Raw genomic sequence first — 27,484 nt, 5'->3', positions numbered from 1 at the left:
ATTCACTGAGAATGCCCTGCCTGCAGTCCTCTTGTGGCTATAGCTAGGACAAATGTCGCAGCTGGTCTACAGCTGTGGTATCCTAAGAGGAGAAAGAACCTGGCTCGTAGCCAGATTCCAAACATTGCTAGGCTTCTAGATTACAAGACTGTTATGCGCTCTGAAACAAGCTGATGGCTAGTGTAGATCATGTAACACAGCTGCTATATGCTCTCCCTGCAAGGAGCACTGCTGCTTGAATGGACTGCCAAGTTATATACTAACTGAAGCTTCCAATTGCATACTAGCTGAAGCTATCTTTACAAATATCCCTGTGTAAAAGTAAATTACAGTAATCCAATCTCAGGGTAACAAGGGCACGGGGTAACTGTAGTGATATCTTCATTTGAGAGAAAAGGTTACAACCTTCCAGCCAAACGCAGGTGAAAAGATGTATTCTTTGCCATTCAAGCTATTTGATTACTCAGAAGCAGTTAGGAACCTGATAATGTATCACAAACTGCGGACAGACTCTGAAACAACCTTTGTCAGGTCTTCTGATTGTTTGCTCCTGCTAACAAGAATGAACCCTGTCGTTCTGGGATCAAATCTACTGGGACTGGGCACCCGTGTGAGGAGGAGCTCGTGGGTGAGAAACAGGTTGAACAAGGAGCCTGCAGGTTGGGGGAGCCTGGGACAAGGAGCTCTCTGAGTAGGCAGGAGGAATGCAACAGGCTGGGCAAGGATCCCAGGGAGGGAGACTGGACTAGCTGAGCAGGCTAATACTAGGATGAGGAGCCTCAGGGGGTGGAGACTGGGCATGGTGAAGGTAAAGAGACTGTGGTATGTCTACACTTCATCATTTATAGCGGCGCAGCTGCAGTGGTTCTGGTGAAGATGCTCTAAGCCGACGGCAGAGAGCTCTCCTGTCAGCTTAATAACTCCTGCCTCCGTGATGGGAGAAGCCCTCCTGTTGACATTGATTTTTCACCCCCCTGAGCAACGCAGTTATACCAATGTAAATTTATGTTGTAGACCTGGCCTGTTATAGGGGGATGGGGATGTGGGTGGGGAGACAGGACTTGCACCAGAAGAGTCTGGAGGTATCATGGGCAAAAGGGATTGGGGTTTGGGGAAAGTAGCAAAAGGGTCTGTGACCACTAGAGCTCAAAATCTGGACTAGAACCCCAAATTCCTGATTCTTGCTATTCCTCTGTCAACAAATATCTGAACCCCACGAGCAAAATATATGTATCTAATTCCCTTCCCACCCTGCAGCTGGCTCACATAGAGAATGCCAGCCTACTATTGCTGTCATCATGTACTCTGTTAGCTCAAGTGGCAAAGACCTGTGGGGTGGATTGAAAGGTTCCAGCCCGACTGATGGCCAGTGTGGGTGTCAATATGAATACGCATGATGGAATTTCTGGTTTTCAGATAGCTTTCTCAAAAACTTAGTTTCTTTGTGTTTAATTCCCCAGTTTAAAAAATAACAAAACACTAATGTTGCATAGGCTGGCACTGAAAAGTTTCCAAGAAACGCTGGGGAGACACTGAAGTGTCTAGTGCGGTACCTCATAATCCTGCAGATACTAGTGAGCTGCAGGGAAGTGTATGCCCAGTCCAGGGGCAGAAGTGGCCATGCTTTTATTATTTAGTATTCCTATTCCACTGTCACCTAGAGGCATCAGCTGATATTGGGGTCGAATTGTCAAAGTACTATGGAGACACCTAGTAAGAGACTCCCTATCTCAAAGAGCTTACAATCTAAATAGATAAGACAGACACAGGGTGAGAGGAGACACACAGAGCTTAAGTGTTTTACCAAAGATCACACCTGAAGTCCGTGGCTAAGCCAGGAGTAGAACCTAGTCCAGTAACTTACCTACTGGACCATGCTGCCTCTTTGCTATGGGCTGTGTGGTTGATTGGACAGTAACTGCAAAAGGGATGCAGGAAGGAGCAGTATTTAACTGTAATTGGATTTTCACATTGAAATCCATGGGGTTAGCAGGAGCCAGTCCAGGCTGATCTGCTATTATGCAATTCGCTTCCTACAAAATCTTGCAAACTACCCCACTTGCAGCACTTCTTTGGAGTTTGAGGGAAGGGAGAGAGATGCCGTCCCTCCCCCCCCACCCCTCCTCAGCCATCACCCATCTCATCCCAGATCATGAGATCAGTTAGGGTTACCATTCGTCTGGATTTTCCCAGACATGTCCGGCTTTTTGGGTTAAAAGTAGCGTTCGGGGGGAATTTGTAAATAGCTACAAATGTCCGGGATTTCCCCCCCCATGCAGAGCGCGGCAGGGCTGCAGGAAATTCAGCCACTCACAGAGCCCTTCCCCCCGCAGCTTCAGATCAGCTGCCGGAGTCCAGCCCGGCCAATGTAGAGCTACTCTCCTCCCCTCCCTCCCTCCCTGCATTCTCAGATCACTGGCCGGCCGGCCGGGCCGTTCGCATTGGGCCTCGGCAGCTCCGCCTCCTTCCCTGCTGCCCCTCTCCTGCTGCCCAGCGCCACGCTCCAGCAGCACTGTGCAGGGGCAGGGACCAGCTTGTGTGTTGCACTGGGGAGCGCAGCCACGTGTCGGGTTCCGTGTGGAGCCCGACATGCTGTTCTGAGCAGCAGGGTAATGGGCCCAGGGGGCTGGAGAAGGGGCAGGGGTTTTTTGGAAGGGGCAGTCAAGGGACAGAGAGTAGGGGGGATTGGATGGGCCAGGAGTTCTGGGGGGGCTGTCGGGATGGGGGTGTGGAGAGGGGTCGAGGCAGGCAGGGAACAGAGGGGGTTGGATGGGTCGGGAGTTTTGGGGGTCCTGTCAGGGGGCAGGGAGTGGTTGGATAGGGCATGGGAGTCCCCGGGGTCTGTCTGGGGGAAAGGGTGTGGATATGGGGAGGGGATGTGGAGAGGGGTTGGATAGATGGGTAGGGAGTTCTGGGGGTCCTGTCAGGGGGCGGGAAGCAGTTGGATAGGGTGTGGGAGTCCCAGGGGTCTGTCTGGGGGAGGGAGTGTGGATATGGGCCGGGGCAGTCAGGGGACAGGTAGGGTCCGAGGGGGGCAGTTAGGGTGGGGGGGTTCTCAGGAGGGGGCAGTCAGGGGACAAGAAGCAGGGAGGCTTAGATAGAGGGTGGAGTCCTAGGGGGCAATTAGTGGCAGGGGTCCCAGGAGGGGCCAGTCAGGGGACAAGGAGCGGGGGGGGGGGTTGGAGGTTCTGAGGGGGGCAGTCAGGGGGTGGGAAGTGGGAGGGAGTGGCGTGGGCGGGGCTAGAGTGGGGCTCCTCCCCCCCCCCCGTGTCCTCTTTTTTGATTGTGGAAATATGGTAACCCTAGATCAGTCATCCTCTACTCGTGGAAGCGAAGAGAGTGATCTGACCCTATGTAGGTGTAAGGGCTTCTTTTATCCTGGATATTGCTGTTAAGAGGCTTGCACCTCTCGGAGTGTGAGTAATATAAGATGGTCATTTACTTTTTAATAGCATGTCATATTTTAAAGCCCTGTGTGAGAGAAGGCTGTATGCCTAGTAGGGTTGCTTATGAATGATGTCTGGGTGTTTGTTGTATTTCATAATGATACAGTTAGAATACATTTCCCTCTTATAAAATGTAAGGTAAAATATGGCAAACTACAGGATCAAAATAAAGCCTCACATCCCTGCTTGTTAGTACAATTTAAATCAATTGGTGACCTAATGATGGCAGCCAAATTGATTGTGATTTTGTTTCTTCTGGACCAAGCTAGCTAACGATTTAATACTTAAAGCTAATACCATGGTATATCAATTGAGTCAAACCATCTGTGGAACAGTACGGGAATTAGTTGCCTACTTGGTTACCATTGTGGAGCCAGACTTCTGCCTTGGGGGACAGAGAATGTAAGAAAGAAAGAAAGCAAACAAAGGAAAACAGGGATCGGATCAGACCAGACCATAGTGCTTTTAACAGCCTATTCCATTTTGTGCATAAATCATTGTCTGTGGTATGTCTACACTGCAATTAGACACCCGCGGCTGGCCCGTGCCAGCTCAGTCAGGGTCACGGGACTTGGGCTGCGAGGCTGTTTAATTGCAGTTTAGACATTAGGGCTTGGGCTGCAGCCTGAGCGCTGGGATCCTTCCACCTCGCAGGGTCCTACACCCTGTGCTCCAGCCCAAGCCCAGAAGTCTGCACTGTAATTAAACTGCCCCGCAGCTCAAGCCCTGTGAGCCCGAGTCAGCTGGCACGGGCCAGCTGCAGGTTTTTAATTGCAGTGTAGACATACCCAATGTGGATACTATTACTAAGGCCTTGACTGCGTGGGAAAGTTGGTGGGTTAAATTCACCTCTTAAACCTATTTTACTCCTGAGGGAATTCTGTGCCAAAAAATTAAGAATTCTGTGCACAATATTTTAAAATTCTGCAAATTTTATTTGCCAAATAAATGTGGAGGCTCCAGCATGGCATTGGGGAACATAGGCCACTGGCTGCACAGAGGTGTGAGATCACTATGCAGCTCCCCCTTCCCCCGTCCCCCCGACATGGACTCAGTGGGGAGGCTGCACCCAATCCTGACACAGCGCAAGGACCAGGCCTGGCCCAGAAACATCCAGGCCTGGCCCAGAAACTCCATGCCCTGTGCACCAGGTGTGGGCAGGCAGGCTCAGCAAGGCAGGATCCAAGTGTGCAGGGGCTTAGTGTCGGGGGATCCAGGTGTGAGTTGAGAGGGTTCTGTGAGGGGCAATCTGGGTGTTGGCAGCTCAGTGGGGGATATGGGTGCGGGGGGATCTGGATGCACAGGGGCTTGTTGGCGGGGGAGGGTTCTGGGTGTAATGGTAATGGGACTCTGCAGGGAGGTCCAGGTGAAGGTGGTTGGAGCTCAGCGGGGTGTGTGTATGTGTGTGTGTGTGTCTGGATGTGGAGGGATAGAGCTCGGCAGGAGGGTCTGGGGGGCTTCAAGTGGGGTCTAGATGCTGGAGGAGTAGGGCTCAGTGGGGTAGGGATCCAGGTGTGGCCGACTGGGGCTTGGTGGGGTGGGGATCTGAGTATAGGTGGCCCATTGGGGCGGTCCAGCTGCAGGGGGATTGGGGCTCATCAGAGGGTTTCTGAGTGTGTGTGTGTGTGTGTGTGTGTGTGTGTGTGTGTGAGGGGGTGAGGATCAGCAGGAGGGTCTGGGTATGAGAGGTTCTCGATGCACAAGGGTTGGGTGGATGGGGGAGCAGCTCCCTGTACAGGGATCCCTCCCCCTGCAGCTGAGGACCGATGGGTGCAGGAAGCAGGAGGCAGGAGAGGTGTTTGCAGAGCTTTCTGTAGCTGGGGTAGAAATCTAGGGGTTGGTCTGACCCAGGCCTAGATGCTGTGCAGGAGAAGAGGAAGTCCCATCCTCCCCAGCCCAGCCAGGATTAGCAGCTGAGCCTGGCACAGGGTAGGGAGCCGGGTCTTCCCCAGTCATGCCTCCTGCACCACAGTGATTTACCTCTCTGCTGGCTGCCGTGGGCACCTGAAACATACTGCTGTGGAGGGTTGCATGACTGCTCTTGTGGCTTCCCCTTGCTTCCCTGTCAGAAAGTCATTTTTCTCTGGGGAAGCAAAGAAATCTGCGGGGGATATAAATTCTTCACATTCACAGTGGCACAGAATTCCCACAGGAGTAATACTATTTAGTTGAACAAGTGCAAACCCATGTGGACATCCTTATTTTGGTTTGAGTGCCTTTTTTGGTTTACCTTGCATTCAGTGGGAACAAATGCAAGTTAAAGCCAAACTGAAATAAGACTGTTCACATGGAGGGTTGCACTTGTTTAAGAAAACCTGTTCTAATTAAACATAAGAAGTCCTAAAGCCTGAGAAAGGAGGAGGTGAAGAGTGGCCTTGTGGTTGAGATGCAGGATTGGGAATCAAAGAATTCTGGAGTTTATTCTCTGCTCCGCCATGGATATAACTGATTTACCCAAGGTCTCACAATAACTTCTGTACCACGGTATCATAGACCATATAACTGGGATAATGCTTCAATAGGTTTTCACATAGTTGTAGTGAAGCTTTGTCTACTGATGTTTGTAAGGTTCTCAGTCACTATTGTGCTGATCATCACAGACATGTCTAAAAGTAAAAAAAATAAGATTTTTTGCTTATAGTGGCAGTCTCTTAACAACATGTTTCTTTATTTTCAGCTGTTCTAAGAGCTTGCGCTGATGGAGGTGCTAATCGCCTGTATCATATCACAGAAGGAAATCGTGAGAGGTACATTAATAATAATATTTTCTAATACTTTACCTTTAATCTTGAGTGAGTGCATCAATGGGCCTGCACTTTCTGTCTGCACATTCTTTCTCTAATCCCTCTCCTTTATTCTGATCAATATATTTTCATTAGACTCACCATCATTTTAACTGAAGTAGAGTGTAAACATACAGCATCTGCACAGTAAAGGAAGTAGCCCCCCAGTCCCCTAAAATTGTAATTTAACAGACTAGTGATACCCAGTTGAAATGAACAAAAGCTGAACACCTGTAAATGAAATACATAATTGACTGATTTTTTTTTCTGGGGGGACATTTACAGCATTACCAAGAAAAGACCAGTATAATTTATTTTTCGGTAATTACTTATGAGTTCTGAGCATTTTACTGTCTCAAGAGATGATTGGTACATCCCTTAACAAGTTGCCAGGCTCTTTCTTTCCTCCTTAAATCTTCATATGATGAAACATTAGCCAACACGCTTAGGACGCAAGAGGAGAGTGTGGTTGAGGGTGGGGAGAGTTAAAGAGGACTGTTTATAAGCAATTGATTTGTTATTCCTTACTAACCTTGTAGTGATACTTGTATTCTGTATACTTGTATTAAGTAAGGGATCCACTAGTCTTATCCACCACATCATCTCATTTACATACAAATATTCAGTATACAATTATGTAATGATTTGTGTAGAAGAGGCACTGGATAGCAATATTTCCTGGTGTATTTAATGATTTTACCAGCTCTGCCTTATATTACAACATTTAGAAATGTGAAACAGCCTGAAACATTTCTCTTTTTTTTTATTGTAAGCCTAGTCCTCTTATCCTTTGACATCTTTACTTTGTACTATGGTCCTGTCACTCCTCATATGCTCAGCAGAGTTGGGCATGAGGAGCAACCTTGCAGATCCCATCCACTGGTGGGTTCCTAGTGAAGGAGCTTCTGCAATGTCCTAAGAAAGGTTCAATGATGCCTCTAAGGAAAATGTAGGTGCTTGTAGGAGATGATATTGGAGATAAAGTAAGTATCACTCTTCCTCCTAGGTCACTTTTGGGCCAATGCTGCAGCTTTATACATGACCAAACCCGAATACAAATGTCACAATGTCCAGAAAAGAAAAGGCTGTGACTGATGGAAAGGATGTGACTGATGGAGCATAATCCTGAGGTTCCTTCCTTTTCTTCCAGCAGATTTCTCTCCCATGTCTGTTTGCAAAGAAGGTTGTGTCACAGTGCATTGCATCAAAATGGTGTCATATTTTGGAAGTAAAATAATGGAAGACAAGACAACTGGATTCAGAGTCTTGTCAATGTTAAAAGATGTGCACTCTTTTGAAGCCTGCTCTGGATCAACTGAGTGTGTTTTTAGTCTGTTTGGATCGGTTTGGTCAAAGCTTCATGAATGGATAAGGACAATAAACCAAGTAAGTAAGTAAAGCTATATTTAAGGGCAGATATGAAAGGGTGATAGGCCTAACTAGCTGGTAGACAGGGGGATTCACTCCTGAGTCTTGTGTTTTCTTTACAGAATTGCAAGCTTACTAGTTTGCAAAGTGAATCCCATAGCATGAATTTTGTGTTTCAATTATTTAAAACTTCATGAGATTCCCACCCCCCTTTCCTTATCAGCTCCAAATAAAGGTGCAGTGTGTGGTGTGTTGTTTTGGTGGGTTTTTTGCCTCTTTGCCAAGTTGAAAAAAATCACAACGCAACCTGTACGTGGCATCCGTGGGGAACATGATGCCTAAGATCAGTGATCGCAATGACTGTGATGGAGGCTGGCCACTGCCTAGTGTTCCAAGAATGAAGGAGTCTCCTTTACTTTCTGTATTCCCCTTCCCCTCTGCCCCAGTGCAGTAGCAGACACAACCTGACCCTTAATGTGAACTAGAACCTGTTTGACACAAAGCAAGCAGTTTTGGTTGATAAAAAACATGATATGTTTTGCAGATAGAGACAAAATGAGCTGTGAAATATGAACAACAATATTCTAGAACTCTCATCTTACCTCATTCCATAGCCCATTCATCTCTCCTGCACATATTTCATTCATTTAATATAAATGCAATTCAGGAAAAATAGCTGATTGTACCTTGACTGAATAGTTTCATATACTCTCTACAAACTTGGCCCTTGGAGTGTTCTTCTTTGGGGAGGTAAATTATACCATCAAAGTCAACCTTTAAAAATTAAATCCAGCAGGGTTTTATATTTTCCTTTAAAGAAACTAAGTCTGCTGGAAAGAATATTCATTTACTTTTCTAAAATATTTTTTCTTGAAATTCCCTGTCCAACATTATTAAAGAACTGTCTGTTCAGAGACTACTGACATGTTAATTATTTTTTTAATGCAGGCATAGTCTTCTATTTTATTAATTCACAGCTTTGGTAGTTAATAGTATTGTATCAAAAACTAAAAGCCACAGTATGTTAATTATAAATTAATTATAGTGTTAAGGCAGGGGTGGGCAAACTTTTTGACCTGAGGGCCATATCTGGGTGGGAAAATTGCATGCAGGGCCGGGGCAGGGGATTGGGGTGCGGGAGGGGATGCGGTGTACAGGAAGGGGCTCAGGGCAAGGGATTGGGGCAGAGGAGGGGTGTAGGGTGTATGAGGGGGCTCAGGGAAGCGGGTTGGGGTGCAGCAGGGGTGCAGAGTTCAGGAGGGGGCTCAGGGCAGGGGTGCAGGGAGGATTGTGGAGTGCGGCAGGGGCTCAGGGCAGGGGGATGGGGGTGCAGGAGGGCTCCGGGGTGTGGCAGGGGGCTCAGGGCAGGGAGTTGGGGTGCAGGGTGCAGGAAGGGTTCGGGCTCTGGCCCGGCACCGTTTACCTGGAGCAGCTTCGGGTTGGCAGCAGCGCACACCGAGGCCAGGGTGGCAATCCTGCGGGCCGGATCCAAAGCCCTGAGGGGCCGGATTTGCCCACCCCTGTTAAGGTATACTACTAAAAAGACTAGACTGAGACTTTGGGTCTGATTCTCATTCACACAAAGGGCGCTTTACTATTGTCCTGGTATCAAGTGGAGCAGGTGCTTTTACTTTGCCTTAGCAAGCTGGAGATCCATGACCAGCTGCTCTCTGAGGCACTTTAGATCCCCACTTCATGCTCCGTTGACTCCAGATGCTTGGTTAGGTCGTCAACATTTAGGAGGGACTTGTAGAACTGTTCTGCTCTACCTTTTTCCTTTGGGGGGACCCTGTCTGAGCCCCTATGCTAATCTGTTCACTGTGAGGTCCAGCTTGGGTTCCCATTGTAACTGGCTGACCTTGAAAATCTGTCTGCGTCCCAACTGTATCCCGCTGCTCCTGGGATTCTGTCTGGATCCCCAGACTATCCTTCTGCACTTGGGGCAGCCTTTTGCTATCCTTCCTCTGGTTCCCAGTCCCTCTGCTTCCTTACGTAGTCGGTCCTGGACTCTCCCCATCCTAGGCCACCGTCCTGCACTTTGCACCTGGGTGAAACCCACCCAGTCTCTTTTGACTGTCCCAGTCTTGGCTCAACCTGGGATATCTTTCTTTTCCATTGTTGCCCCTCCTTTCTCTGAGAGGGCAATATCTCTTTAAATGCCCTGCCATCCTGCAGGCAAGACATACCACTTCTTCCCTTGCTTTGGCCATGGGCTGCGTATCTCTTGGGACCCTTACAATAGCCCTACTGTTCTGCTGCCCAGAGACACCCTTGCCTGGTTCCCCTGTCAGCTCTGGGGCACATGCCCCTAAATCATAGGGATTTGTGCCTGGAGTCCCCTTTTCATCTGGCCTATCCTTCAGGCCCTTGCCTTTCCCCTTGCAATGAGCCGAACTCTTTAAAGGGCAAAATCTTTTTATGTGGCCCATCTCTCCACTATAAAAGCAGTTAAACCTTCCCATTCTTCCCTGGTTCCTGCCAGGGTAGGCCCTTCTTAAATGTCTCAACTGTCCCCACCCATAGCATCTCCATGGCTGGGCTTCAGGCCTCTCGCCTGCTAAACTCCCTACATTACAAGGTGTCATGTGGCTCAAGCATCTCTCTATCTGCTTCTGCTTCTGCTTCTTGGAATGGATCTCACGCCAACACTGTTGTGTCTCAAACTGGGTCTCCTGTTGCCTCTGCTGGCTCTCTATCAGCTACATCAGCAGGGACTGCTGCTTCTGCATTTCAGTTACCTGCTGCTGTTGGCCTGCCACCAACAGGCAGATTACCTCCTCCATAGACATGTCCCTTGTTAATTGGGGTTGGGCCGAACAATCCCACTTCTAGTACCAAATGTAATGGGATCAGCACCCACCTCTTGTGAGTGCCCCCTCTGGTTGGGTGTGTCAGGATTCCCTCCCCACTCTGAACACTGGGGTACAGATGTGGGGACCCGCATGAAAGACCCCCTAAGCTTATATTCCACCAGTTTAGGTTAAAAACTTCCCCAAGGCACAAATTCCTTTCCTTGTCCTTGGATGGTATTGCTACCACCACCAAGTGATTTAAACAAACATTCAGGGTGGGGCCACTTGGAGCCCTATGTCCCCCAAAATATCCCCCAAAGTTCCTTCACCCCTTTCCTGGGGAGGCTTGAGAATAATATACCAACTAATAGGTAACAAAATGAGCACAGACCAAATCCCTGGTTTTTAGGACACTGAAAATCAATCAGGTTCTTAAAAGAAGAATTTTATTTAAAAAAAAAAAGTAAAAGAATCACACCTGCAAATTCAGGATGGAAGATAACTTTACAGGGTAAATAAAAAGATTTAAAACACAGAGGATTCCCTCTGACTCTGCTTCCCAGTTACAAAACAGGAATAAAATTACCTCTTAGCCTAGGGAAAATTCACAAGCTAAAACAAAAGATAATCTAATACATTTCCTTGCAATTACTTACAATTTCTGTAATTGTAGATGTATCATTTCAGGATCTTGTTAGGAGCTGGTTTACCTGCTTGGTCTCTCTCTTTGTCCCAAGAAGGAACCAACAAACAGAGCACAAACAAAACCTTCTCCCCCCTCTCTCCTCGATTTGAAAGTATCTTCTTTCCCTATTGGTCCTTCTGGTCAGGTGTCAACTAGGTTGCACCCTGGCCCAAAATCATTAGCTTAAAATATTTAAAATGTTAAAAACTGCAGATGGAATTCTTATTATAAATAAGTTATTTTGTTTTTCTGAAATATGAATGTACATTAGAGCTTGCTGACATTAACCCCTTACAGGTAAGTGATTCTGTACCTCTGGCCACAAGGGACTTTGTTACTGCATACATAAAGGTTGTTACCCTTCCCTTTATATTTATGACAGGGTGTGTCTGTGTTCTTTCAGTAAGTAGTCCCGGCCCCGGTAGGGCCATATCCTCAGGCTCGGGCCCTGCAAACAGACCACTCTACCCAGGCTCTTTCAGCTTCTTTTATATGAGCCTGCTGGGCCCTGATTGGCTGCTCCCTGCAACCTCTCTGATTGGCTGCTTCCCCTGCAGCCACTCTAGCCTACTTGGAGGACCTCTCCACTGCTCCTTTCCTGGGATGCTTCTCCACGTGGGCACCAATGATACTGCCAAGAATGACCTTGAGCGGATCACTGCAGACTATGTGGCTCTGGGAAGAAGGATAAAGGAGTTTGAGGCGCAAGTGGTGTTCTCGTCCATCCTCCCTGTGCAAGGAAAAGGCCTGGGTAGAGACCGTCGAATCGTGGAAGTCAACGAATGGCTACGCAGGTGGTGTCGGAGAGAAGGCTTTGGATTCTTCGACCATGGGGTGGTGTTCCAAGAAGGAGGAGTGCTAGGCAGAGACGGGCTCCACCTAACGAAGAGAGGGAAGAGCATCTTCGCCAGCAGGCTGGCTAACCTAGTGAGGAGGGCTTTAAACTAGGTTCACCGGGGGAAGGAGACCAAAGCCCTGAGGTAAGTGGGGAAATGGGATCCTGGGAGGAAGCACAAGCAGGAGAGCACAAGAGGGGAGGACTCCTGTCTCATACTGAGAAAGAGGGACGATCCATGAGTTATCTTAAGTGCCTATACACAAATGCAAGAAGCCTGGGAAACAAGCAGGGAGAACTGGAAGTCCTAGCACAGTCAGGGAACTATGATGTGATTGGAATAACAGAGACTTGGTGGGATAACTCACATGACTGGAGTACTGTCATGGATGGATATAAACTGTTCAGGAAGGACAGGCAGGGCAGAAAAGGTGGGGGAGTTGCATTGTATGTAAGAGAGGAGTATGACTGCTCAGAGCTCCGGTATGAAACTGCAGAAAAACCTGAGAGTCTCTGGATAAAGTTGAGAAGTGTGAGCAACAAGGGTGATGTCGTGGTTGAAGTCTGCTATAGACCACCAGACCAGGGGGTTGAGGTGGACGAGGCTTTCTTCTGGCAACTAGCAGAAGTTGCTAGATTGCAGGCCCTGGTTCTCATGGGAGACTTTAATCACCGTGATATCTGCTGGGAGAGCAATACAGCGGTGCACAGACAATCCAGGAAGTTTTTGGAAAGTGTAGGGGACAATTTCCTGGTGCAAGTGCTGGAGGAACCAACTAGGGGCAGAGCTTTTCTTGACCTGCTGCTCACAAACAGGGAAGAATTAGTAGGGGAAGCAAAAGTGGATGGGAACCTGGGAGGCAGTGACCATGAGACGGTCGAGTTCAGGATCCTGATACAAGGAAGAAAGGAGAGCAGCAGAATACGGACCCTGGACTTCAGAAAAGCAGACTTTGACTCCCTCAGGGAACAGATGGGCAGGATCCCCTGGGAGAATAACATGAAGGGCAAAGGGGTCCAGGAGAGCTGGCTGTATTTTAAAGAATCCTTATTGCGGTTGCAGGAACAAACCATCCCAATGTGTAGAAAGAATAGTAAATATGGCAGGTGATCAGCTTGGCTAAACAGTGAAATCCTTGCTGATCTTAAACGCAAAAAAGAAGCTTACAAGAAGTGGAAGATTGGACAAATGACCAGGGAGGAGTATAAAAATATTGCTCAGGCATGCAGGAGTGAAATCAGGAAGGCCAAATCACACTTGGAGTTGCAGCTAGCAAGAGATGTTAAGAGTAACAAGAAGGGTTTCTTCAGGTATGTTAGCAACAAGAAGAAAGTCAAGGAACGTGTGGGCCCCTTACTGAATGAGGGAGGCAACCTAGTGACCGAGGATGTGGAAAAAGCTAATGTACTCAATGCTTTTTTTGCCTCTGTCTTCATGAACAAGGTCAGCTCCCAGACTGCTGCACTGGGCAGCACAATATGGGGAGAAGGTGACCAGCCCTCTGTGGAGAAAGAAGTGGTTCGGGACTATTTAGAAAAACTGGACGTGCACAAGTCCATGGGGCCAGATGCACTGCATCCGAGGGTGCTAAAGGAGTTGGCGGATGAGATTGCAGAGCCATTAGCCATTGTTTTTGAAAACTCATGGCGATCGGGGGAGGTCCCGGATGACTGGAAAAAGGCTAATGTAGTGCCCATCTTTAAAAAAGGGAAGAAGGAGGATCCGGGGAACTACAGGCCAGTCAGCCTCACCTCAGTCCCTGGAAAAATCATGGAGCAGGTCCTCAAGGAATCAATTATGAAACACTTAGAGGAGAGGAAAGTGATCAGGAACAGTCAGCATGGATTCACCAAGGGGAAGTCGTGCCTGACTAACCTAATTGCCTTCTATGATGAGATAACTGGCTCTGTGGATGAGGGGAAAGCAGTGGATGTGTTATTCCTTGACTTTAGCAAAGCTTTTGATACGGTCTCCCACAGTATTCTTGCCGCCAAGTTAAAGAAGTATGGGCTGGATGAATGGACTGTAAGGTGGATAGAAAGCTGGCTGGATCGTCGGGCTCAACGGGTAGTGATCAATGGTTCCATGTCTAGTTGGCAGCCGGTTTCAAGCGGAGTGCCCCAAGGGTCGGTCCTGGGGCCGGTTTTGTTTAATATCTTTATTAATGATCTGGTGGATGGTGTGGACTGCACTCTCAGCAAATTTGCAGATGACACTAAACTAGGAGGCGTGGTAGATACACTAGAGGGTAGGGATCGGATACAGAGGGACCTAGACAAATTAGAAGATTGGGCCGAAAAAAACCTGATGAGGTTCAACAAGGACAAGTGCAGAGTCCTGCACTTAGGATGGAAGAATCCCATGCACTGCTACAGACTAGGGACCGAATGGCTAGGTAGCAGTTCTGCAGAAAAGGACCTAGGGGTCACAGTGGACGAGAAGCTGGATATGAGTCAACAGTGTGCTCTTGTTGCCAAGAAGGCTAACGGCATTTTGGGCTGTATAAGTAGGGGCATTGCCAGCAGATCGAGGAATGTGATCGTTCCCCTTTATTCGACATTGGTGAGGCCTCATCTAGAATACTGTGTCCAGTTTTGGGCCCCACACTACAAGAAGGATGTGGAAAAATTGGAAAGACTCCAGCGGAGGGCAACAAAAATGATTAGGGGGCTGGAGCACATGACTTATGAGGAGAGGCTGAGGGAACTGGGATTGTTTAGTCTCCAGAAGAGAAGAATGAGGGGGGATTTGATAGCAGCCTTCAACTACCTGAAGGGGGGGTTCCAAAGAGGATGGAGCTCGGCTGTTCTCAGTGGTGGCAGATGACAGATCAAGGAGCAATGGTCTCAAGTTGCAGTGGGGGAGGTCCAGGTTGGATATTAGGAAACACTATTTCACTAGGAGGGTGATGAAGCACTGGAATGCATTACCTAGGGAGGTGGTGGAGTCTCCTTCCTTGGAGGTTTTTAAGGCCCGGCTTGACAAAGCCCTGGCTGGGATGATTTAGTTGGGAATTGGTCCTGCTTTGAGCAGGGGGTTGGACTAGATGACCTCTTGAGGTCCCTTCCAACCCTGATATTCTATGATTCTATGATTCTATGATGGATGTGGCTGGACCCTGAGGCCTCCAGCAGGGGGTCTTTGGGTCCTAGTCTACTCCCATCACAGTGCCCCTTTCCTGCTCACAGTTGCGGTAGCCAGGTGTAGCTGCTCCACAGACCATGCTATTTCCTGGCTCCTCCCTCCCCCACATGCTGGACTTTTATCTGGATAAACCTTATGGCTACGGGGGAAAGGGTGCTTTATAGGCTTCAGCACATAGATTAAGTTGCACCCTGGCCCAAAATCATTAGCTTAAAATATTTAAAATGTTAAAAACTGCAGATGGAATTCTTATTATAAATGAATTATTTTGTTTTTCTGAAATATGAATGTACATTAGAGCTTGCTGACATTTTCCACATTAGGATTTTGTTAAATTGGAGGAGTTGGGGTGGGAGTGAAATCTAGATGAATTTGTTGCAACAGTTTTCATTTAAAAAAATCCCAAATTGACACAAATCGGGGGAATGGTAAATAATGAAGAGGACAGGTCATTGATCCAGAACGATCTGCATTGGTTGGTATGGTGAATGCAAGCAAATAATGTGCATTTTAATACATATGTATTAAATGTAATGAATACATATGTAAATGCAATACATATGTAACTGTAAATGAATGGGAACAAAGAATGCAGGCAATACTTACAGGATGGGGGACCCTATCCTGGAAAGCAGTGACTGAAAAAGATTTGGGGGTTGTGGTGGATGATCAGTGGCATGTGACGCTGTTGTGACTAAGGGTGCCACTGTTGCCAAAAAAATAATGCAGTCCTGAGATGCCTAAGTAGGGAAATCTTGAGCAGGAGAAAAGAGGTTATTTTACCTCTGTATTTTGTACTGATGTAACCACTGCTGGAATACTGTATCCAGTTCTGGGGCCCACAGTTCAAGAAGGATGCTGATTAATGTGCAGAGGGTTCAGAGAAGAGCCATGGGAATGATTAAAGGATAGTCTCAGAAAGCTCCATCTATTTAGCTTAACAAAGAGAAGGCTAAGGGGTAACTTGATTACAGTCTAGAAATACCTACTTGGGGAGCAAGTATTTAATAATGGCCTCTTCAGTGTAACAGAGAAAGGTATAACACAATTCAATGGCTGGGAGTGTAAGTTAGACAAATTTAGACTGGAAATAAGGCATACATTTTTAACAGTGAGAATAATTAACAATTGGAACAATTCACCCAATCTCGTGGTGGAGTCTTCATTGCTGACAATTTTTAAATCAAGATTGGATGGCTTTTTTTCTGAAAGATATTCTCTAGGAATTATTTTGGGAAAGTTCTATGGCCTACCTTATACAGGTGGTCAGGCTAGATCATAATGGTCCCTTTTGGCCTTAGAATCAATGAGAATACAGGACAAATATTTTGTGAACATTTTTGCAAGTATATTTCCTGTTTTTTTGTCAGCTCTAATGTACAGCAAGAAGGAGGTTCCCCCCACCCCAAAAAAAGAAAATTAACCTTTTAGTCCTATTCTGTTGTGTCTGATCATCCTATGCTGCAACACATTTCACTGAATTGTTATGGAGTGATGGTATCCACTCTACAGGTAGGTTACTACTTAACTGTCCATCTCTGAACAACTTTTTTTTTAAACACTTTCTAATTAAGACTTAAGGCATTAATTCCATGTGACTAGCAGTCTGAGGCACATAAAGGTGAAGCTGCCTTAAAAACTGTTATAATATTGACACTGGAAAAAGCAATTGTTATACTCACTCATGTGTCTCTGAAATACTACTTTCTAGAATGGTGGTAAATGCTCTGTAGACTTTACTTCAGATTTACAGGCATTAAGACCTTTGTTAATTAGGCGTTAAGGCCATAGTAAAGTAGAACTGGACAGTATGAGAGGAAGGATGGTGTTGTGGTTCAGAGGATGCAGGAGACCTGTGTTCAATTTCCAGCTGTGTGACAGACTTCCTGTGTGACCTTGGGCAAGTCACTCAGAGCCTGAGTCTGTTGAAGTTGAAATAACTAGGAGATTATGTATGCATAAAGAGATCAGGAGTGAAATCCAGGCGCTATTGATGTCAATGGGAAAACTCCCATTGACTTTATTTGGGCCAGGATTTCACCCCAGGATTTTGAAAGGTAAGCAGCATACTCACTACTGAAATGAAGAACTGAGCAGTCGTCTACTTGAGCGTGAGCAGGCATTCTCCCTTGAATGAAATGTGGAAAGATCACATATGGTGGGACGAGCCAGTAAATCTCATCAGCCTTGCCTGTGTTCTCCAGAGGTAAGCACAATTTAGTGGCGCCAATTCAGCAGCCAGCCTGTCTTAGTTTGATTTAATATTTATACGATTTTTTTTAATTTAGAATTTGCCTAATCATAGGAGGCTCCTGTCCTCATCAGTAATCCAAGGAAGAAGCATAAGTCACTGCTGGCAGCATAGTGTAAAGAAAACTGAGTAGAATTGAGAGGACAAGAACAACAGAAGTGTTCTTTAATAGGGCAGCAGAGAATACAAGTTTCATGTGTTTTAAAAACAAAAGAGTATTGTAAATTCTAGACTAGAAATAAGAGTATTGTAAATTCTAGACTAGAAATAAGGTGTAAGTTTGTAACAGTTGGAATGTCTTACCTAGGAATGTGGTGGCTCCTGCATCACTTGAAGTCTTTAAATCAAGACTGAGTGTCTTTTTAAAAGATATTCTAGAGCTCAGACAGAAGTTATGGGCTTGATACAGAAAGTTCTATGGCCTGTCTTATATACAGGAGGTCAGATGATCATCATGATCCCTTAAAAAGCTGTGAAGCATTTGTGTTCAGAAGGATGCAAGCTGTCTTTAAAAAAAACAACAAGCAACATCTTTCTGTTCCCAAAGTACATTTCTGTAATTGAGGAAAATTATGAGGCAGAATATAAAGAAAAATATCTTTTGAAATGACTCTCTGCACCATCAGTCAGCTGATGGTTGGGAATTGTCCTTTGAACTCAAAGCCCAGAGTTCAAGAACCTCTAGAAAAGGCTAAAAAGTTTAAAAGAGATAAATCAGCTTATTTGGCAAGAGTTTTAGGGAAGGAGTTTTTACATTAAACATTCTCTGCCTAATCCTAAAAAGACTACAGCTGTTAAGGTCCAATATCAGGGTTTCAGGCTCCTTCTGATTCATACAAGATCAGTATTTGGTAAATCTACCATCTAGCCTGATCTCTTATGAGATGCTGGATCTGGCCTGCATTTTTAAAAACAAACTTTTTAAAAAAAACTAATTTCAACACTATTCCCCTGGCTAGAGTAAAAAATGGTTTTAACAGGGTTGTTGTTCTTGTTTTTTTGGCTGAGTCTTTTTTAAATCCTTGTTAGGAGGGTAAGACTATTTACAAAAACTGTGGGATGAGCGAATGTGTTTTTGTTTTGTTTTTTTTCTAGTGCAGATGAGGCCTCTAATAGTAGGAACAATTAAGATTACATATATTTCTTTATTTAAAATTTTACTAATTAAACTTTGATACACATCCGTACATGTTCAAATATATTGTTCTTCTAATAGTTTTACTCTGATAATGAAATTCAAAGTTTGTTTCAGAATTAGTAAAGCTCTTTAAAAATTTTGGTGGTTATAATCCTAAATTTAAGCAAAAATTAGCTCCCTGCATCAATAAATATTTCCTAAAGGTATGTGGGCAATAAAATTGCTACATTATGTAAGCATATCAGTCTTATTGGGTCTCTGAATCGGACATTCATAGAAATGATGAGAGGTGCAAATGATTGGTACATCTGAGAGGGATTTACTACTGGATTTTTGGTATAAAAGAGCACTATAGATCCAAAGCATCAGGATGTATTTATCTTGAATTATTGACTAAGTCAGTATGATATATTTCTAGACAGTTGGTTATCAGATGCTGTAAACTAGAGATCGAAAAGTTGCCTAAGCATTATCCTGATTCATTTTAGGACTGTTGGAGGGCCAGAAGTAGTATGTTTTTCTGATCACACAAAGTGGGAATAAATTTTGAAGGAAATATTATTGGAAGCAGCTGCAAAAGCCATTTTACAGCTAAGTTTACTTAGAGGCAGTGTTGATTATAGTTATTATACTACATACAGTATGTTCCTGAGAAACTTTGTTCAGGTGGGTAGGTCCTTTGGAAGTAAAATACCAGAAAGTCAGCTGCAAGGAAATGTGAGTTACCATTTTCACTACAAGACTGAGGTGGAACTGCTTTTCTTAGCTGAATGTCTGCAGCTATTGCAGTTAAAGATGGAAATCACATAACCAGCATTATCAGAAAGCGTTGCTCATTTCCAACAAATCATCATAGCTCTTCAATAGGAAAACACATGAGGGAGGTCGCAGGTGAATTACGGCCCTGAGAAGTAACTCCCAAAAATCAGAATTTAACCAGAAAGATGGCATCTTCTGTACACACTATTGTAAAGTTTATGAAATGCTAGTTTCTTCTGTCTCAGTGTAGATTGCTTCTTTTTATGTTATGGGAGGAAAAATAACTATAAGGTAAGCCATGGACAGATGGCTGTGATTTCTCTAGTCAACCAATAAGGACTGTTAGAGTAGCCTTCATGCACATCAGCTCTATGATAAGTTAATTGAATCCCTATGTATATTAAGGAAATGTATCAGGCATAATGGAGTAAATTTCACTTATGCGGGGTGGTGTTGTCTAGTGGTCAGAGCAGGGAACTGGGAATCAGGAGTCACTGGTACAGGGCTTACCATCCTGTGCCTCAGTGTGCCCATCTGTAAAATGAAGATAACGCTTGGTGGGTGCTTTAGTAAGGACCAATCCAGTCCTTATGCACATGGCCATTTCCCATCCAAGTTTCTAATGTTACATTATTGATGAAAGATAGACCTGTATCAGGACCTGTACCTTCTTGAATTCAGTGGCAGTTTTGCCAATGATTTCACTGGGAGCAGGAGCAGGTCCTACATGAAGGCAAAATTTACCCCTAAATTTTAACAAAGCACTGAAGCACTTGATGTCTTCAGATTGGAAGAGATCTTAATAATGGGAAGTATTATTATTATTGTTATGTGTGTTCTGGTGGCATCTAGAGAGCTCAAATGAAATGCCACATTTGGATAGACACCATTCATACACATAGTACTAGAGAGTTGTTTCCCGGAAGCAATTCCAATGTAATTGAACAAGACAGAGAAAGGATGGGAGGGGAAATAGAGGCACAGAGAGGTGAAATGACTTGGCTGAGGTCACAGAGCAGGGCAGTGTCAGCTGGGAGTAGAATCCCAGTCCCTTGACTGTCTGTATGGTGCTCTGTCCACTAAAACATATAATCATAGAAGATTAAGGTTGGAAGAGATCTCAGGAGGTCATCTAGTCCAACCCCTGCTCAAAGCAGGACCAACACCAACTAAATCATCCCAGCCAGGGCTTTGTCAAGCCGGGCCTTAAAAACCTCTAAGGATGGAGATTCCACCACCTCCCTAGGTAACCCATTCCAGTTCTTCACCACCTTCTAGTGAAATTGTGTTTCCTAATATCCAACCTAGGCCTCCCCCACTGCAACTTGAGATGATTGCTCCTTGTTCTGTCATCTGCAACCACTGAGAACAGCCGAGCTCCATCCTCTTTGGAACCCCCCTTCAGGTATTTGAAGGCTGCTATCAAATCCCCCCTCACTCTTCTCATCTGCAGACTAAACAATCCCAGTTCCCTCAGCCTCTCCTCGTAAGTCATGTGCCCCAGCCCCCTGATCATTTTCGTTGCCCTCTGCTGGACTCTCTCTAGTTTGTCCACATCCTTTCTGTAGTGAGGGGCCCAAAACTGGACGCAATACTCCAGATGTGGCCTCACCAGTGCCGAATAGAGGGGAATAATTACTTCCCTTGATATAATAATATAATAATTCTGCCTCTCTATTAGAAAAGAGACTAGGAGGAGGTTAGCTAAGTGGTAGCTACCAGCCATGAAAATGGAGGATCGTGTTTTATACGTGATAGCAATTCATGAAAATACAATTACTCCACAATGGATAATAAGATTGGGGAGTGAGGGAAGCTGTGACAGCTGCCAGACAGAGAACCTGTTTGGGGTAAAATAGGGATATATTCATCTAAACTTTGTTCCCACAATCTAATGGTTTTTATTGCTTCAGCTCCATGGGCAGATAGACTGCTTTTGTGCCTCCAGCATACTGTAAGTAGAGCAATGTCACTGCAGTCTGGGTGATTTCCAGCTTTATGGCATGGTAAGTCATTTATAGTCATCTTGGTGACAGGAGTTAGGATTTCCTAGCAATGAAATACTGTGCACTGTCACACTAGTGGAAAAGAAGTTCAGAAAGAAATCTGAGTTAGTCTAAAATACTCTTGTTTAGTGTTCCAGTTCATTGTGCATTAGGAGTAACTGCCAGTGTCTGGGAAATTTGTTACTTGTGTAGCATTAAGGTGAAAAATGTGCCAGTGGAGTTATTACGGCCCTGAATATCAATAGAAATGAAGGGGCAGGTGGGTGATAGTGTCTTTTATAGATTAATATTTAAAAAAAAATAGAAGAAAAAGGAATTACAAATCAATTTTTACATCATGTGGGAAAGAGTTTCCCCTATTAAAAATAAATAAATAAGAAGAAAGACGGACATAACAGGAAGCTCATATGACTTTTTGTTCATATTTGTAAATTTTCAAAAAGCGACATTAACTCAGACTCAACAACATGTATCTCCAATTTAAAGGCAGCTTCATTAGGGCTGAGAAGAATGCCAAGAAGACAGAAGAGCATTCAAGTGATAGGTACAGAACTGTGCATGATGCCAACAGCTTCAACATACAAGCCTTAAAGTGAGCTATGCTGCGCTGCCACACCATGGAGAACTAGGCAAGGGTTAGCAGTATTGCGGTACCTGTTTTCTTTTACAGAGCTTATGAACTCATAGCCCAGAGAGAAACTGAAGGTGGCAGGAGGGAGAACGCCACAAAACTTCAAATTTTATAGGAAGTTGTGTAATGGGAGTAAGCATGGCACCTGAACACAAATTATTCAGATTACTTTCTGCTGTCACTGAAATGCTTTTTCAGTAAACGTATTAGGGATTGTTAGAGCGTAAATAGATTCTGAATGTTTCTTAGATTTTCCCATTCTCTTTCTCCTCAAGGCCCTGCTCACTTTTTATAAATATGTGAAAGCCTGAAGTTCTAACTTAAACAATTTGCATTCAAATATGCACCTTCATTTTGAAAACAGATTACTGTGTACTACAAATCTGTTTAAATTTAGTGTTGTTAGTAAAGTCAGTAGCTCACAAAAAGGGGATTTTGTACATACTTGATGGTAATGGGGAAATATAACTTTCAAATGTAAATCCATTTATTTTTAAAATGTTTTTCCTAGTTCCTCTTCTATGATTTTTTTAATCTAAATTTAGTCCAGGCAAGTCTTTCCATTTTATGAATCACCTCCTTCAGATTTTCCATTCTAAAATGTTGTGCATCACAATTGTTTTCACAAAAAATGCTATTAAGAACAAAGAATTGCATCCTATAACTATGACAGAATATTTATTGTAATGAATAAACAAGAATAAGATGAAAAGGTATACTTAGACTCCCAGAAATTAACCATTTAGGGAAATTAGCTACCCTAGCTTCTTATGTTTGGCCATGAACTTGCACACTTGTATTTGTGTAGTGAAAAATCCAGGCTTTCATGCTGAATGATAGGAAAGGTAGTCTTCTTTTGTGTAATTTTGTCTCTAGATACATCTCCTTGTCAGTGCTGGAACTACTAAAAAATGACTGTGTGGCAGTTTTGACTGGTGCATAGTTTGGGCAAAGACAGTTCAAGAGGCAACCATTGGTTGGCTAGGCAACAACTGCCATCTAAGATAGCCAATAAAGTAGTCCCTGGCAAGTGGCTAATGCCGCCAGTCATCCATTAAGCAATCTGTATGGTGATTGCTATGCTACTCTGAGCTTTTTGTCACTGAAGACTATGGGTTGTGTCCTTGGCTAGAAGCTAGAGTTGTAAGTGATCACGGTGCCGACTTCAGGTTGTTATGCACCAAAACCTATTTATCCATCAGTGTTAATATACACAGTAATACCTCTTGAGTTTTGATCTTAGTTTCACTGTATTCACAAAAACTCAAATTTACACATCCAAATTCCATCCACATGCATAAATTCAGACTTTTGTGCAAGCAAATTACTCTGCACACTGAACTATGAACACAAATATACTGGCTGGGTTGTGACATCTACTGCTAGATTCTTTTTCTAAGAGACTGTTGGTGAAATAGAAAATCAAGAAGGACCACATGAATGTTTTTACTTTCCAAGTCCTGCACATAGTATGATAAAATGGAATACAGTGTTTTCTGTAGTTGCCTTTCATAGAAACTGTATTCCAAAATGTTTTAAATAATGCATGTAAAAGTTTTATAGTAAAAATTAATAGCAGATGGAGAATTAAAGTGTTTTGGGCAAGGGTGCAAAGATGTGTTTTTGGATAATAATTGAATATGTATCATCAATGATGTGGAGAGATGCACGAAGGCTGTTGTAGATGACGGGAGCGGTGCAGAAGAACTTTCTTACCCCACACTGACAAGATTTTCAGTAAGTAGACAAACAGGCATGGAAGAGGTGGACTATAAAATCCATGTGGTAATCTGGATCTAAGAATTTGGAGGTTCTTGAACTAAATAGAAATGCATCAGGGCCCACTGGAGTTGTCTGCAGATATGAAGGATGTCTTCATGCTTCACAGCATGTCAGAGGTGGGCTCTGGAATGACCAGAGAAGAGAATAGCAGTAGTCTTGCTGAATGGAGATAAAAGCATGGGTGAATTCAGAAGAATACTGAAAGCAACTAGAATAATATGCAAAGCAGTCTGAGTTTATGTATCTACATAATGGTCCATACTCAGTAATTCTAGTTAACCCGGAGTATGGTTGAATGCACTGTATACAGAACATCTTGAAATTGGATTGGAAAGAGATATGTGTTCCATGGGAAAGCACAAGACTATTTGATATGCACTCCTTTCATAGTTTATTCCTCTGAGTTGCCATGAATGTTGAACTAAATTGATTGCAGAGTAAAGAAAAGGTCATATAAATAATGCTTGGAAGCAAACATAATATGAGAATTAATAAAACTCTCCATGTTTGCAATTCTTATTCTTTTTTTTTTTTTAGGAGAAAACCATGACCAGTGATTATCTGTGGGCACACTGCAAATTGCTTCTGTGCTATATTCAATTTTTATTTTTGTTTTGTATGTTAAAAAGCAGCTGGTGAGTGTGGGGAAGCTGTGGCTCCAATGAGTTATATGAGTGTGCTTCGAGCTCTGCTGAAATTGATTTTATTTTAGTTTTTGGTGGTGGTGATTTTTCCTGTATTAACTTCATAACACAGGAATAGACAGAGACAGCAGTTGTCAAATAAGGGCCCAGTCCAACTCCTATTGAAATCAATGAAAAGTCTCCTATTGATTTCATTAGGAAGTGCATCAAACCTTAAATGCCTTAGATCAAACTGATGCACGCTTTATTTTTGGACTATCTGACATTAGGTCTTGGATGCAAATGTTGGAAACACATAGGGTAAGATTCTGTACTGCAATCTTGAAGAGATGCACACACAACTCTCAGCCCAGGGAGTGTATTAGCTAAGATGGCTTTAAGCCACATTTGTTACCTTCTGACTGGAGGCTGCTCCAGGGGCTGGAGAGGTCTCTAGTATAACTTTGACAGCGCTGCAGGTCTGTCTGTGTTACAGCCCCCTCTCCAGGCTGCCTTATAGGCTGCAGTACTGCCCAAAACCTCCACAGCACAACATTCCCCTCCTACGTTGGCATGGCCCCTATGTCAAGGCTTGTGAGGTGGTCCTTGGGCTGTCCTCCGTAATGCCTGCACTGGGGAATCTTCCCACAGCTGGACATGAGGCTTTTAGCTCTAGCCCGTTCCCTGCCATAAGTGGCTAGAGAGGGGGTGAGGATCTCACCCATAATCTCAACCAAGTACTAGATATTTCAGGGACTGGAGATTAGATATACTATTGATGGGTAGATAAAGTAACCTATTTTAGGGTGGGTGTGGAAGATATCTACAATCACTAATGTAGATACAGCATGCTGAAATTTTGATTTTTTTTTTCAATTTTCTGTTTGTATTTCTATGTAAAGAAAAGGATGATTTTTTCCAGATTTGGTGTGTGAGAGAGAAAAAAAAAATCATTCTGTTTTTGACCACTTATCTATCTCGTTGAAATTTTCCAGAAGTAGACTGCAAAAAATAGCTCCAATTGAAAAGAGAGTAAATTGAAGGAGTAAAAAAAAAAAACAGATCACAACATTGGAAGCTGACTTGAACATTCAGGAGAACCAAAACCACTTGATAGAAAGACTTTTGGTCATTGTAGCGATTCACACATAATTGTCAGTCACATATATTCAACTACGGTGTTCAGGAGCAAACTTTTTTAGCCGTCCAGTTGCACTGCCGATAACTGCCATTCTGATTTCAGATTCCAGGCCACCATTTACATTCCTAACAGATAGTTCTCATTCATTGTAGTTTTAAGTGACTGAATTAAAGATCTTTATTGAAGTATAAAATGGGGTCTAGATAAATGTATTTATTTATGATCTGTATACAAAAATTAAAAGGCATCTGGGAGTATAATGTAGTTAAAATCTCCTTCCATGGGCAAGTTAGTGGAAGGAAGGTAAGGGAGGTCTCACTTGATTCTGTAAAAAATTGACAGAATCACAGTTTCGATGGTGCTACCCTCTGTGGCATGGCGGGTGGGACTCTCTGCCATTCTTTCCCAGCTCAGGGTCCTTCAGCTGGTGGAAATGTTGATAATAGAGTGACGTTGGACATGGGTCAAGTTGGTATCATTAGAAAGCCCTTTCTCCCATGAACACAATGGTACGAAATATGACAAACCTAAACAATTATGTAGATATATAATTGAGCAAATGTTACAAAAACAACATTTTAAAAGTTATACTTTAAACACAGGGATGTATTGCTTAACTAAAAAAGACATTGATCTTAACTAGTACTAGGGGAGTTAGCCTTGGGACATAGGACTGAAAACATTTATTTATCAAAGTCTTCATTGGTGACATCTCTATTTAGGGCCACCACTGCTAGACACAGGCTTGTAAAGGCCCATGTCTAGTTGTGACACTCTGTACCTCAGGAGAACACCCTGCATCCCCATGTTCATCCTTATAACATGATTGTGTGGTATCCAGTGCAAAGTTTGTCATGTCAGGTGTCTTCGGAAGGCTCATGATGCACTGAGCATTGTTGTTATAGTAATGTTAGAGGTTGTAATTTCATATATATAGTTATGAGGCTAAAATGTGTCCTCATGGCTTAAAACAATCCCAGGCAAAACTCTCCAAGAGCAGAAGTGCAGTTCACACCTCATCAGGGTATGTATGGGACAAACCCAGCCCAGCCTCACAGGAACAAAAGGACACTGGCCTAGGCAGCAACAAAGGATCTGTTGGAGTCTTGAGTGAGTCACCCCCATTCCCATGGTCAGTTTGGGACTACGATGAAGTAATACTCACCTGACTCTGAAGGGGGGGAGCAAAGCCAAGAGGAAAGAAAGAACATGATAAAAGGGAGAGACGCTTGCCATGCTCTCTCTCTTCCATCTCCATCTACAGACACCACCACCAAGCGACTGAAACGCTGATCAAAGGGGAGAGCCTGGCTGAAGGACAACCAGCCAGCGTATGGTGAGAAGCATCTAAGTTTGTAAGGGCACTGAAAGTGTTAAGATCAGCTTAGAATGTGTTTTGCTTTTATTTCATTTGACCAAATCCAACTTGTTATGCTTTGACTTATAATCACTTCAAATCTGTCTTTTGTAGTTAATAAATTTGTTGGTTTGTTATACTTGAAGCAGTGTGTTTGGTTTGAAGCGTGTCAGAGACTTTCCTTGGGATAACAAGCCTGGTACATATCAATTTCTTTGTTAAATTGACGAACTCATATAAGCTTGCAGCATTCAGCGGGTGTAACTGGACACTGCAAGACGGAGGTTCCTAGGGTTGTGTCTGGGACCGGAGATATTGGCTAGTGTCATTCGGTTGCACAATCCAAGCAGCGGCTGGCCAAAAGTGCTCACTCATGTAGCCGGGAGCAGCTTACATGCTAGAGGCTGTGCGTGAACAGCCTGTGAGTGGGGGTTCTCACAGCAGAGCAGGGTAAGGCTGGCTCCCAGAGTCGAGGCTTGGAGGGACCTAGCAGATCGCTGGTCCAGATAACACCGGGGGAACGTCACACTAGTGTTGTGACAAGTTTTGATTCAGTACCACAAAGGTATTTGTTCATGCATTCCAGCTGCATAAGAAATGTAAACTGAAGTGAGCAATCAGTGGGGCTAGCAAGTATGATTGGTAGGATGCATACATAGGTCATTCGCTCTGGCACCTTATGTAGTTCAAAGCTTTAACACCAAGTTAAAGGCTGACCATGTTGAAATGTACCTTTTCTCCT

General features: G+C 44.1%; 1 protein-coding gene across 6 annotated transcripts in view; it reads left to right on the top strand.

Annotated features, from left to right (window-relative positions):
• Positions 1-27,484, top strand: part of TPK1 (thiamin pyrophosphokinase 1) — a 502,338-nt gene that overhangs the window by 188,628 nt on the left and 286,226 nt on the right. For all 6 annotated transcript variants that reach the window (XM_065583869.1, XM_065583872.1, XM_065583873.1 and 3 more), the window contains one exon: positions 6,124-6,193. In XM_065583869.1, the coding sequence (XP_065439941.1) occupies positions 6,124-6,193 (70 nt within the window). The remainder of the gene's footprint in view (positions 1-6,123; positions 6,194-27,484) is intronic.

The sequence above is a fragment of the Chrysemys picta genome, chromosome 2 (assembly GCF_011386835.1).
Source record: "Chrysemys picta bellii isolate R12L10 chromosome 2, ASM1138683v2, whole genome shotgun sequence".
Classification (NCBI taxonomy): Eukaryota; Metazoa; Chordata; order Testudines; family Emydidae; genus Chrysemys; species Chrysemys picta.
The sequence above is the reverse complement of the archived record's forward strand: the minus strand, read 5'-3'. Positions and strand labels throughout refer to the sequence as shown.